The 13556-nt window shown below is 46.7% G+C and overlaps 1 protein-coding gene and 1 long non-coding RNA gene across 5 annotated transcripts in view; one reads left to right on the top strand and one right to left on the bottom strand.

The window, feature by feature from the left end:
- The window catches only part of DUSP22 (dual specificity phosphatase 22), a 53208-nt gene extending 50254 nt beyond the window's left edge, over nt 1-2954 (bottom strand). For 3 of the 4 annotated variants that reach the window (XM_073224050.1, XM_073224052.1, XM_073224051.1), the window contains exon 1: nt 2853-2954. In XM_073224050.1, coding sequence (XP_073080151.1) covers nt 2853-2939 — 87 coding nt within the window. In that variant the 5' untranslated portion in view covers nt 2940-2954. Of the gene's footprint in view, nt 1-2105; nt 2432-2852 lie in introns of those variants that run through there. The other variant, XM_073224053.1, reaches the window with a different exon arrangement.
- LOC140846658 (uncharacterized) lies at nt 1348-12240 on the top strand. The gene is made up of 3 exons (XR_012125995.1): nt 1348-1474; nt 5652-5883; nt 11659-12240. It is a non-coding gene; the product is annotated as an uncharacterized lncRNA (long non-coding RNA).
- Nucleotides 12241-13556: the final 1316 nt, after the last annotated feature.

Below are 13556 nucleotides of genomic sequence, written 5' to 3'. Positions count from 1 at the left end.
GCTCTCTCCCTCCCTCCCTCTCTCTGCTCTCCCTCACACAAACATGCATGCATGCACACACACACACACACACACACACACACACACACGCACACACACCCTGTGTTACGTAATACAGCAGCCATTAGCTACAGTGGTTACTGAGTACTTAAATGTGGCTATTCCTAAATGAGATGTGACTTAAGTATAAAGCAACCAGACTTTGAAGACTTAGTACAAAAAAATAAGTCAGACTGTAAACCATTTTATGAATAATTATATATATATTGGTTACATGTTGAAATGGCAATATCCTGAATATGTTTCAGTTAAATAAAATATATTACAATTAATTTTACCTTTTTTTAAAAATGTGGTTACTAGAAAGCCTTACATTCCATTTATGGCTCACATTATACTTCAGTGGGCTATCGCTGGTCTACACTATAGGTCCCGCGAAGGTGCTGTGTCTGTCACTTACCACTGTACATCCCCACCCCCCACAACCAGCATAGCACACTTGGGGAATAGTAAATACACAATAAATATTTGCTAAATTAATGACATCTGTAAATCTGTCTACACACAGTTTCTGTCTAGATTTGTAGCTAGGTGGCTATATTTACAATATGAGATGGTTATGATAATAACATAATTAAGAAATTTATTACTTCCTTTGAAAAGGTGAAAATCGTGATATGAATATGACTACTTTTGCTGAAAAACCTGAAATTAATTTTGAACCCTTGGGCAATCATTTCTATTCCTAAATAAGTTCTTTGAATTATAGTATAAAATACTACATATTAAATGCTGAAAGACTTGGTGAGTGGGCAACTCAAGTGGAAAAAAATGGTGAAAGAACCAAAGGGAAGCTGAGAGAATCCACATTTACTGGGAAGGCAAGAAGGCAAGAAAGCCCACAAACTTGTGAAAGCGCCCTTACTAATCTGTTTTCATGTAAAAAGGCGGCTCATGGTGCTGAGGGATTCCAGTGCTAATGTGGACAAAACCCAAGTGTTTATCCAAGAGAGAAATAGTCTGTTTCCAAATCTGATCACTGCCCATCCACAAAAAACTCACACACAGGAACTACAAATCTGGTTACCAAAAATCTTCAGATACACAGGCCCCAAACCCACAATAGTTCTTTCGTAAACAGGGTCTCCAGAACACAACACACTGCCGGCGGGTGAAGACTCGAGCGGCCCGCAGCACTACCCCCTCGCATTTTACCTTCCTCACCTTGACTCCTAACTCTCCCTACCCCACTTACAAGTCTCCCGCTGAAAAAAACCAAACCCTGCGAACAGCTGTGAGGTGACAAATTAAGAAGAACAGCCACATTGTTCTAGCCACCAGCTATGCCCACTGAGTGTGTGTGGAGGGGAGGGCGAGTGGAGTACAGTGTAGAGGCAGAGGCCAGAAACAATCTCTGACCCAGGACGGTTCCGGAGACCCGGGAAGACGTCCTTGTCTTTACTCTGCAGGTCCTGTAAGTCTTCCCTTTAAACCAGCAGTGCCAGATCACAGCATCCTTCACCTCGTGTTTTAGAGGGTACACCCCAGACAACTCTCAACTGCAAGAGTGGGACGGGCACCTTCCAGGGACGCGAACTACAGACCACCCCGCAGCCAGGGCAGGGGGCTGGGGAACCCGCAGGGCAGAGGGTGGGGACCAGAGCAAGGAGTGGGGGCAACGCGGAATTTCTAGAGGGCATAATGAACCCACAGGTTGCCCTTGTCGCGGAAGTCACAGAGGCCGGGGTAGCCAGCCCTCAGTCTGTCCACACACACCCACGCCCCCATATTTAAAACAACACGGGCGAAGGCAGGTCAACTTCTCCGCACAAAAAGAACTTATCTGTGCCCAGGAAAGAAGCAAATCTGAGGAGAAAGAGGAAATGACAGCAGAGCAGCCACCTTGCGGGACAGTTTGCTAGTGTGTGGGTGGGGCCGCTCGGGCGCCGGGCGGGGGGCGCTGGCGAGCGCAGGCCTCCGGGCACGCAGACCGTTGAGCGCCGGCACAGAGCGGGCCGCTTCTCGGCGCAGACGCGCAGGGCCGCGGCCCTGGGGCCGGGGGCCCGCGCGGGGGCCGGGGCCGCGCGCAGAGGGGCGCACGTTACCTTGTTCATCCCATTCCCCATGGCGGCGGGCCGCGAGCGCGCGGGCGGGCGCGCGGGCGGGGAGGGGCCGGGCCGGCCTGGCGGCCACGCCCCGCCCCGGCTCCAGGCGCTCTCACCGCGCGGACCAGGCCCCCGGCGGCCGCCCCGGACTGCAGCGGGCCGCCCGGGCGGGGACGGAGCGCCAGCGCGCCTGCGGTCTCGGGCCGGCGGGGGTCGCGCAGGCGCCGCCCCTCTCCGGTCGCGCGTCACGGCCCGCGCCCGGGATCGGGCCTTTCCTCTGGGGACTCGGCGCCTGTTCCGAGCAGTCGCCGCCCCGCCTGGGCTGCCTGCGTGAATCAGGTGCTAACCAGAGCCTGGCCATGGTCTCCCTGCCCGAGTTTCCTGAGTGCGACAGATTAAGGCCGGGCTGGGGGATTCCTATGGCCGTGCCCCACCCACGAATACCGAGAAGGCTCGCCCGGTGGGGAAAGGTGGGCTCGGTGACTCATGTCTCGGGGGACCTGACCTCCCCAGCCTGGGGGATCAGCGGGCTTCTCTCCGACCTCATGATATGGCCTTTGCACGCCTATTGGGTCCCTTTCTTCAGATGATAACCTGGCTCCAGCAGGTGCACGGGCGTGTTGATGGAATGTTTCAAGGAAGGACCCCCATCCTTGCTAAGGAAAGTGGTGTCGACCCAGTTCTGTTTGCAGAGGACGCCTTCTAACCTGTAGCACAACTGTGAAGTTGAATATTCCATCACCTTACCCAACTTTTGACTCCTTCCCTGGGTTCAGAATCCCTGAGCCAGGGGTTTCTCCGTTTCCTGTTTATATCCTCAACAGTGCCCTGCATGTAGTAGGCGCTTAGTGAATGTTTGTTAAATGAACATATGCGTTAATCTCACGGCCAGGTCACCCTGATGACCTCATTTCATTTCATCTGTTCCTCCCTGCTCACCAAGTTGCAGCCAGTCTGGCTTTCTGTGACCCTCTGAACCTGCCACACCGGATCAGGCACTTGTCATAGGTGTGTTCTCTACCCAGAGATGTCAGTCCTTAACTCTTTGTGAAGCTGGTTCTTGTCTTTGAGGTCTCAGCCCAATGTCACCCTTTCAAAGAGGCTTTTCCAGACCACCCAATTTAAAGTAGATCGGTCACTATTATTTCACACTGTCTTATTTTTTCATATTTACTTGCCACATTTTATCTGCTTCCTAGAAAGCAACCTCCAGAGGAAAAGGACCTTGTCTGTCTCATTCACTACTGCAGCTACATGGAACTGGGACAGTACCTGGCACAAAATATGGGTCCAGTAAATATTTGTTGAATAAATTAATGAATTCCAAGGGGCTGAGAAAACAGTAGTGAGGTTCTGAGGAATGCTGACAGTTTGAAAAGAACTTGCAGGTTCCATCTTATTCATTTCTCTCCTTGTATTCCTCATCTTCTGGTCAACAGTGGATACCGGGACCCCACACATCGGAGCCCTTGCTAAGTGTGCACCCATATTGTCTCCTGTAGACACGATGGGACCCAGACTGGGCAGCACCCTTCCTCCCCCTTTGGGAATGTTTCTTCCTGCCATCTTCACTTCCTCCCTCCTCCCATTTACTCCCATCCTACCTCTCTGCTCCTCCCAATCATTATTTTTGCTGCCTTCCTGCTTATAGACAACACAGAATGAGCAGTGGACTGCCTGGGGAATCCCAAGACCAACTCTGTTCCTAAATCTCAGAATGATTTTGTGCAAGATGATCAACATTTCTGAACAAGTTTTTCCTCCTTAAAATGAGAGCATTGAACTGTGAGTTTTTTGAAGGTATCCAGCAATGAGCTATTTCTCCTCTTTCCCTCCACACTACTTGTATGTTACTGCTTCTAGCAGTCAAATGAGCCTTCAAGAACACAATCAGTTCGTAAGTTGGTACTTGCCCATGAATGACAGATCCATACCCAATTTTTCTTCTGCCATCCATTTGGAACATCTCCTTTCTCTTACTCACTTCTTATAAACTTGTCTAGCTCGGATCATCTGCTTAACAATCTCTCCTAGGCTTGGAACCTACCATGCCTATCTCCCAACAGGCAAAATTGGCACTCTGGCCCACATTCGTTATGGTCCTAGAAGATCCACATGCCCAGAGCTCATTTCAAATCCTCAAATGTTTCCTTTTGGTTAAATGAGAAAAAAAGAAACCAAAAGTCAAAAGAGTCAAGTTTCTAGAACTTGTTCTATGTGTGTGTGTTTTGTGGGGGGAGGGTGAGAATGTGAGTTGTCCATAAGAAACTGTCTTCCTGCACCCCCTCCACTCTATTCTGGAACCCAACCCCACCTCTCTCCATCATAACTAAACAAATATTAGTTTGTCACATCTTGCAATTCTGTGGCTAAAGGAAAAGGGAAAGTCTAATCTAATGTAGCAATAATGCTGGTTTCCTTTCTCTTCACCCTCCCAGTCCCAACTCAGAGATTTTCAGGTTCAGCTATCATGCTGAACAGGTGACCTGCCCATTTCCACGCTCCTTCCTGTCTTCCTTCTTTTCTTTCCTGTAGCTCCTGATTATGGGAAGAAGAGAACTCCTAGAGGAAACAGGCATGTTTAACATCTAAAGTAGAATCTATCCATTTTCATTCTTTCATTCATAAAATGTTTAAGGTGTCATAGGCCTGGTAGAATTTCGCCCCATGTAAGATTCTTACTTCCACTTTCCTTTCTGTCATTTTCCTGTCTCTCAGCATAGCCAACACTACAAATTTTGGCAACAACTCCCAAACAAGTAAAGCCTCTGTGTGTGCATAATGAGGATCGGTCTACTGGTCATGTGGTCCTGCTGAGTCCATACACATTTGGTTAAGTTATCAAAGCGGTTAGTGGTGTATTAGTGAGCAATGCCCTTGAACTTTAACGTAGGAGTGTGTGTAAAAGCCCACAAGCAGAAGCTCAACCACAGAGTCAGCCAGAGCATTAAGAGTGTTACTGATAATTTCAGAGAATTGAGATAAATTTCTGCCCAAGTGAGTAGTAGTTATGTAATCTTCCTTGGCCTTTTGAACATACTGTGACCCAGAGTTTCTCACCCTTGGCACTGCTGACACCAAAGGTCGGATAATTGGGAGCGAGGGTGGGGGGAGGGTATTTAGTGGTATCCCTGCCTTCTACAACTAGTTGTCAGTAGCCTCCCCCCTCAGTTGACAACTAGGAATGTCTCCAGCCCTTGGAAAGCAAAATGTACCTCCTGCTACTATTATCTGTACAATGGAGCCACAGGGATGAGAACTTACAGGGAAGAAATCTCTCTCTTTCTTTCTGCCACTCTTTCCCTCTTTCTTCTACTAGATAACCAGTTAAATCTATACTAGTAGATATTGTTTGTCCTTTGCCAAAATCTTAGGCTACACTGTTAATAAGAATAAATTATGAACAAGAAGTTAAAATGGTGAGCTCATCTAGCCAAAGCATGACTGAAAGTAAAACAAAGCTAGAACCTAATGAATTGTGGAAAGAAGAAGAAGGGTGGAGTCTAGAATGACCAAAGCAAAAGCACAAAACATCTGTTTCTCCAGAACTGTCCAGAAAGAGGATCTGGTCTACTTGGGGCCCTGCAGAGCTGCATGACCATGAGATGGGCCCCCTAGTGACTTCAGCCTTTAAAAGACCACCAATTTCCAGCCCTCCAAGCTAGATGATGAACATGGTATCCTCCTTCTGCTTGGGAAGTTTGGGGAGCTTGGATCTCAGAGTACAGGCATCTGGAGACGATGGAGTCAGGGCAGGACAGGAGGCATGGATATTCAGGTAGGTGAGCAGGGCAGAGAGACAGGGTTGGAAATTTCTGACTGGAGGTAAATGGACATATGCTGGCAGGCATGCAGTTGGGAGTCAATGAACTTTGTCAGCAGGTAGCATTCCTGGGAAGGTTGGCAGAGCACGCAAGGCCAGTGGGGAAGGAATGGAGTTATAGAGCAGAGCTTCAGGCACGGGGGAAATAAGACAGAGCCCTGGTTCCTAGAAATTGGGTGGAAGGTGACACTGTTGCTGGCCTACAGTCATAATACATATGTCTGTGTATTGTCAAAACACCAAATTTTCAAAAGTGTAAGCTTTGCAAGGATGGGGCCAGTTGTTGTCAATTGTAGTATCATCCAAAACTTAAAATAATTCCTAGTATGTGGGGAAATATTCTGATGTTTGTTGATTAAGGAGAAAAAACACAGCCATGAGTCTGTTGCATTTGTCTGGGTGTGAAGCTCACAAATAATTCATGCCAGATACTCCACCGCACCACAGCTACCTCTCTCTCCTTTTCGAGAGCAATGCAGTTTCTGTGTGGGATGGCTCTGGGATCTGGGGGTGACCAAAGTCCCATTGTCCTTTGCTTTTGGAATGGATGCAGGGCACACTGGGGCAATAGAGAGGTAGGGGGAGTGGGTCTTCGGCCCTTCGTTTGCAGCTGCAGCCAGAGTTGGCCGAGTCCAGGACTTCCATAGCTCCACCCTTGACAGCATGTTGTTCTTTGAGCTTTGGTTAAGAAACCATTCCTGGTTTGTGAATATCCATCTTGCAGGCTAGCTGCAGTTATTTTTCCGTATCAGGAATGGTTGACTTAACCAATGTACTTCCTTAACTCTGCAAGGAAGATCTGCCTGAGACAACACACAGGTTCCTTAAGTTTTCATAGTTGATGATCCCAGCACAAAACAGCTGCTGATATGTGAACCACTTATGTCTTTTTAGAGTCAGTAGGATAGTGGTCTTTATAATCTGTGTCTGACAGGACTGGTACAAGAGACAACTTGGGCCTTTCTTTCTCACCCTGACTCACCTGGGCACAAAGAGACACAGCCAGGAGCTGTGACCAGCTGCTTTCTATGTAGCACTGTGCTTATGGTCTCCAAAGCTTCTTAAAACCCTATTCGGTGGCCCATGGCCTGCAATCTAGGAGAGGGTGGGGTGGTTCTCCAAGCGAACTGGGTTAGAGGAGCTCATCGTTTTGCATGGCCAGCCACCCTCTGGGGGCTCACTTCTGCATCAGATTTCTGCAGAGGCCAGGGACAGCCCACATGTGAAGGCGTGGGCAAGCCGGCCAAAGAAGCCCTGGCTCTGATAGGGCAAGGACAGCGGCCTCCAAAATCCTGCCGCCCTCTGCTGAATGTTCCTTTAGAGCTCTTCCCTAGTCAAGAGCTCTCTATTGGTTCCTTCTGTTTGTTTGTTTGTTTGTTTTCACCCTTTTTGTGAAACAGAAATTGAACTGGATCTGAGGCATTACATCTTGTCTGGGTGGGGGCCTGGCAGGAGCGGGGGTTTCCTCAGAGAATGGAATGTCCCAAGAGAAATTTCACTTATTGTGAGAGGGGAAATCCATTTCATATGACAGAATGGTGTCACTATTTAACACTCTGTTGGGTTTTACATCTGTTAATATTTATCATTAATTTGATTAGTCATTCATCAAGAAAACCCTGTGCATTATGAGAAAACCATCATAAATAAAGCACTACTCAGGCTCAACAACAGACCAGGGAGCCTGGATTTCTCCCTGAACCCCTTTTGGTCTGTGGAGACCACGTGCCCACTCAGCCGACATCTCACCTAGAGCTCCAGCATGTCAGTCAAAGGCCAGCTTTACCATTTTCATCTGACCAGGGTGTTCTCTCTATGCTGGGCTTCCCCTTCAGGTCTGCACAGGTGCCCAGTGCAGAACCGCAGCTGCAGAGATGATGGGTTTGCCGCATGAGGTGCCCTTGATTCACAGGAGGGGAAGGCCTATTTCTCTCTCACTCTCATGTACTCAGTAACTTCTAAAAAGGGTAAGAAACTTGGAGGCAGAGTCTGACCCGATTCAGCGACACACAACTTGTACACTATATGACTAGAAGATCTAAAAACATTTTTATTTGGCTTTGTAATGTCATCAATTTCTCCTCCATTCTGCTCCAAAATGCAAGGGGGGTGCTTATTTTGCCTCTGTTGTAATTAAAAGGTACCTGATGGTACTTTTCCTGGCCAAAGGCAGCTTTTCATCTTGAAGGTGACATGAGATCTCTATCTTTACAGACGAAAGCTCTGTGACTTTTAAATGGCAGTTCGCCCTCCTGCTTGTTGAGGTTTTGTAGGGCAGCCCAACATGTGGGCAAGTTCAATGGATGAGTAGAAAGACAGACAACTGATAGATAAGACAGAGTGATGTGAGGGCTCCTTTGCTCACTGCAATGCTTTTAAAAATATTTACGACTTAAGATGAGCTTTCACTTTTAAAATCCTCCCTATTTTGTCGCAGCTGTAACAACCAAGCAAATGGGGCAGGAACCTCTCTGCCTTGCAGTTAATTTATTCAAGCTATGGAATGAAGCTTCTTTTTTGCTATAAAAGTGTGTGTGGTTTTGTTTTTGTTTTTTTCCTTTTCTTGAATAATAGCAACTCTAGAACTTCAGAGTCAGTTTAAAGGTTGCTTCTGATTGCCAGGATTATATAGCTGACTACCACAGGGCTTGCCAAGGTACCACGTCTAACCAAGTGGTCAGCAGAATTACTTTAAACAGACTATGCTCTCTACTAGTTATTAAGTGTAACCGTTTCACAGGGTCAGGACAATAATCTGTTGGCCCTCTTTAGCTGCTCCTAGAGAAATAGATGGTTAGTTTGCATCAGTCACTTTCTCTTCTTTTTAACTTTGTAGAATTTCTTATTTGTAAGATGTTTACTTATCACATAAAAAGAGAGGACAATTTGGTTCTCTGACTTGGTAGAAAGCATCTATTATGTGGGTGACCAACTTATTCCGGTTCACCCAGCATTTCCCTGGGTTTAAACCTGAAAGTCCTGTCTCCTAGAAAGCCCTTTAGTCCCGGACATCCAGGACAGCTGCTTACCCTAGAGCGATGGTGTATTTCAGGAAAACACGCATGAGCTTTAAATTAGAAGAAACACTTAGTTAGCATTTAAACACCTTCCTCTTTATTTACCAATAGGTCCACGTGTGAAATGTTGAAAAGGACCAGCTGCCTGGCATTCCTGGGCAGGGCTAAGCAGTGATCAGCTGCTGGTGTACAGGGCAGTGACTGGTCTCTCCCTAGAAGTTGTGGCAGGCAGTTGATACTTTCCAGAAGGGAGATGTGGGCTGAAGAAAAATCAATGTCAGTATTTCTCCCTGGAGAAAGATACATTTTGATCTTTCCCAAAACAATTTAATAATTGGGGTAGATTCCATTTGAGTATTTTCCCTAGAAACTATCTCAGAAGAACCATGAGAACCTACTAGATTTTCCTTATAATTTTAAAGTGAAAAGATTACAATGCTTGAAAAAGTATTTATTTCAAAGGAAATAGACATTCTTGTAAGAGTGGTTAGATTTTCATAAAGTAGAGGGTTTTGAGTACACAAGCACATTGGTTAATGTCTCTTTTCTGAACACCCAGCTGCCTGCTGTCCTCTGCACAGTCACTGCTCTTCAGGTGACATGGCCCCAATGTCCTTGTGCACATCCCATCTCTAAGCATCAAGGTGGCTTTTTTATTCATTCAGCCAACATTTAATGAAAACCTACCATGCCTTAGACTTTGTGCCAGAAAGTGAAGATGCAGAAATAAAAACACTGCCCCCTCATTTAACTTGCATTTATTTATAAGTCCATGGGAAAGAGGAACTTTTGCATAAGTAATTTCCATGCCATGAGGTATAGTCTGTGTCTGTAAAGAGCCTACTCTGGGACCTTTGAAGAGAGAACTCAGAGCTGCCTCAGCTGGTGGTGCTTTTCTATAGAAATAGCATCCTATGGTTCTGTACTTCTGCTATGCAAGTTGTTTCCAAACATACACACTCATGTGTATCAAGCACAACAATTTCAGTTATTTAGAGCCAGGATTATAAGATTGGCCTGTCTGAGTGCCACCTTCTGGGACTCTTGCTTCATAAAGCATCATTCCCAGAAGTGTTGTAATATAGAGAATGATGCAGGTGCCTTTTGGCCAGACATGATAAAGGCAGTACCAGACTGGCTCCTGCTTACAAAACAAAACTGCTTTTAGTAGCTTCTCACCTCTTAACATCCCTACCTTTAACCTTGCCCTTTATGGGATTCTCACAAGTACCATTTTCAAGGGAAGTCTTTGGATGTTAGAGAACCTGCAAATAAATAAAAGCAGCACAATTATATGTATATACACAGGCTTGGGAAATACTCAGCTTTGTGGAGGGAAACCTTTTTTTCCTACGTTTCTTGAGGAAAGCTGGCCTTAAGAGATAGCTGATTGGTAATGAGCTAAATCAGTAATCCAAATTTGACTATAATAAAGAAAAGTGAATTGTAGAACTTGACAGGCCTGTGAAGATGATCAGTCTAGTCTAAGCCACCTGGCACCTGAAGCACTGCAACATCAGGTGTTTTCTTAGGGCCACACAGATAAGCAGTCCCAGAACCCTCCTTGGTATCCAGGCCCCTGCCAGGATTCCACCTTCCCACTACCCAGCAATAAGAAGGCTGACCCCCACACATCTTAGAGCCTCCAGGACCTGAACCCTGCTCCTGCTACAGGCTGCTTTTGTTTTGGTGGGTCAGTACCACGATATAGTGATGTTTTGGAGGTTCACCCCTAAAAGGCTGGATGAGATTCCAGCCAAAGGCAAGAGGAACAGCTACTTCAGGCGGGTGGAGAAATGTGAGCAGCAGCACAGAGCCTGGCAGCCCAGGCGCCTTCTGGCTGGCAAGTGCGTGCTGCTGACGGGCTTAGCGGGAGCATGACAGAGTAAAGGCAGGTCCAGGCTGGGAGTGGATGCCCTCCCTGCCTCATCTCTCTGAGAACTGAACTTCAGGGAGAGTGATCTGTCCTTTGTGCTGGATGTCAGGGCGATGAGGGGCAGTGAGATCCCTTAGGCAGCTATTCCTATCATCTAGAGACAATGCGTTAGGGAATAAAAAAGTAAGACTGAAAAGAGGTGCTGGGGGAAAGTGGGGCAGGGGGGAATGGTCAGCGATTAAACTTTACAGCACTGAGCACCTGCTCTATGCTAGACACCAGACTAGGCCTTGAGGATGCAAAAATAAAAAGGTATGATTTTTGCCCCCAGGGAACTTGGAGCTCCATCAGGAACATGGGCAAGGAGTCAGACAGTTGCCATATTAGGTGCTAAGTGTTGGGGCAGGAGACAGAAGGTGGCTAGGGTTGCTCACAGAGAAGGCCCTGCATCATGTCTCAGCAAAAAGCTGGAGCCAGTCCAGCAACCACATGCAGAATCACTTCCTGAAAGGTGTATGGAGATTGAGAAAGCCCGAAGGAGCTGCTGAGGCAGTGGGAGACAAGTACAGTGGGAAACTTGGCCATCCCTTGGCCTGTAGGGCAGAGGAAGAGCTGGAGTTGTGGCAGCGGGCCACCCGATTGGAGCTACAGTTGTATGGGCAGGGGGTTTAAGGGATGAATTGTGTTCCCCAAAATTCATATGTTGGAGTGTTAACCCCAGGACCTCAAAATGTGACTGTACTTGGAGACAGGGCCTTTAAAGAGGTGATTAAGTTAAAGTGAGGTCACGGGGGTGAGCCCTAATCCAATCTGACTGGTGTCTTTATGTGAAATTAGGAACTCAGACCCACACAGAGGGAAGACCCCGTGAGGACACAGGGAGAAGGTGGCATCTGCAAGCCCAGGAGAGGCCGCAGGGGAACCAGCCCTGCTGACACCTTGATCTTGGACTTCCAACCTCCAGACCTATGAGAAAAAACTCTGTCATTTAAAGAAATAAGGGATGTTGCTGTCCCAGACTGTGGTATTTTGTTATGGGAGCATCCCTAGCAAACCAGTACAGAAAGGGAAGCAACTTCTGTCAGAAATAGGACTTGATCTGGGAGACCATGGGGAGGAGATGCCCTGGCCTCTCTCTCCAGAGCTCTCTGACCTCACCCAAATGCCAAACCCACCTGGCAGCCAGCAGAGGAGCCAAGCGATGTGCTCCATAGGTACAGGTGTCATCTTCTAGGGCAGCTGTAGGACAGAGAAAGATAATAATGACTCTGGGGGACAAATAGAAAATGATCAGCAAAGACATGTAATCAAGTCTTGAGAAAGCAAGAAAGGCTACACAGAGGAGGTGAGTCTTGAACTACACCTAGAATAAAAAATGAATTAGTATAAATAAAGTACTCAGAATCCTACTGGCCCATAATAAAAGCTATTTGTGTTGTTATCATTTTTTACCACCAGACCCTTTTTATTTATTGTTTCTAGATAATGAAGTATATTTAGATTAAAAACAAGTTTAAGAAAAACCCTTTTTACAGATAAAATTAGGTTCATGGTTTGAATAAATGGCTAGGGCAGCTTTCACACTCAGGCTTGCCCTGCTCAAAAGCCTCCAGGCCTGGTTGCATCCCTGTGGGTACAATCATCAGCTGGCTGGCTCTGGAAGAAGGTATGCTAGACACAGAGGCATGTTGTCAGGGGAGACAGTGGCAGCTTTGGGGACCTGAGGTGGTTACCGAGGTGAGGGTACAGAGCACAGAGTGGGGAGAGGCCAGACGTGGTTGGCAAGGAGGCAAGGCCAGATTAGAGGCATGGCCATTTGCCATGTCAGGAGGTTTGGACTCCTCAGAGACCACAGGGTGTCTTTGAAGGATGTGGATTTTAGAATGAGCATCTTGAGGGCATTGGGAGGAATGTCAGTCTAGGAGACGAGACTGAAGATGGGGAGATCAGCTAAAATGCCTATGCAGAAGACAGGTGAGAAATGGTGAGAGTCCTAAATAGAGATTGGCTAGTGGGGTGCAGAAAAGGGAGCTGGTCAAGGAAGAGAGGAGAAAGAATTCACAGGACCTGAAGACTAATTGGATGTAGGAGGCGGAGAGGAGAGAGGAGCACAGGGCCGCTCCCAGGTTCCTAGCCTGGGAAACTGCATGTGTGGTGGCGCCACCCTCAAAGCCTGGAAACACAAGAGGAACAGGCTTGTGGGAAAATGATCTACGCTCTTTGCACACGTATTTCAGATGCCTCTGGGCTATCTAAGTAGAAAAGTTAGAGCCACATCACATACGAATTTTTGTTAAGTATCTTACAGCAGAAATCACAATAGGTTGATTCCTCTAAAAATAATTCTTCTTCTTCTTACATTTGGTATGAGAGATAAGCAAATACAACCATGATTAGGTCATAGTTATAAGCATATTATTTCAATAATTTTTAAACAAGCAGTTATGGAGTTTTGTATAAAGTACTGTAATAAGTGTTGGGGGATGGGAAGGTACCAGTGACAGATGATTAAGACAGAGTCTTGCAGGAAAAGCTGAGGGAGTCACAAAAGTGAAACAAAGGAATGACCCAAAGAGGATGGAAGTGGTGGGTGTGGAATAAACACACATGGTACATCTCAAGATTCCCAATAAAAACTGTATGACTCCACTGATATGAGGCACCTAGAATAGGCAAATTCTTAAAGACAGAGAATAGAATAGACGTTATGGGGGAATGAGGTATGGGGAGTTAGT

The sequence above is a fragment of the Manis javanica genome, chromosome 16 (assembly GCF_040802235.1).
Source record: "Manis javanica isolate MJ-LG chromosome 16, MJ_LKY, whole genome shotgun sequence".
Taxonomy (NCBI): Eukaryota; Metazoa; Chordata; class Mammalia; order Pholidota; family Manidae; genus Manis; species Manis javanica.
Note: the sequence above shows the minus strand (reverse complement) of the source record. Positions and strands in the feature narration are given on the sequence as shown.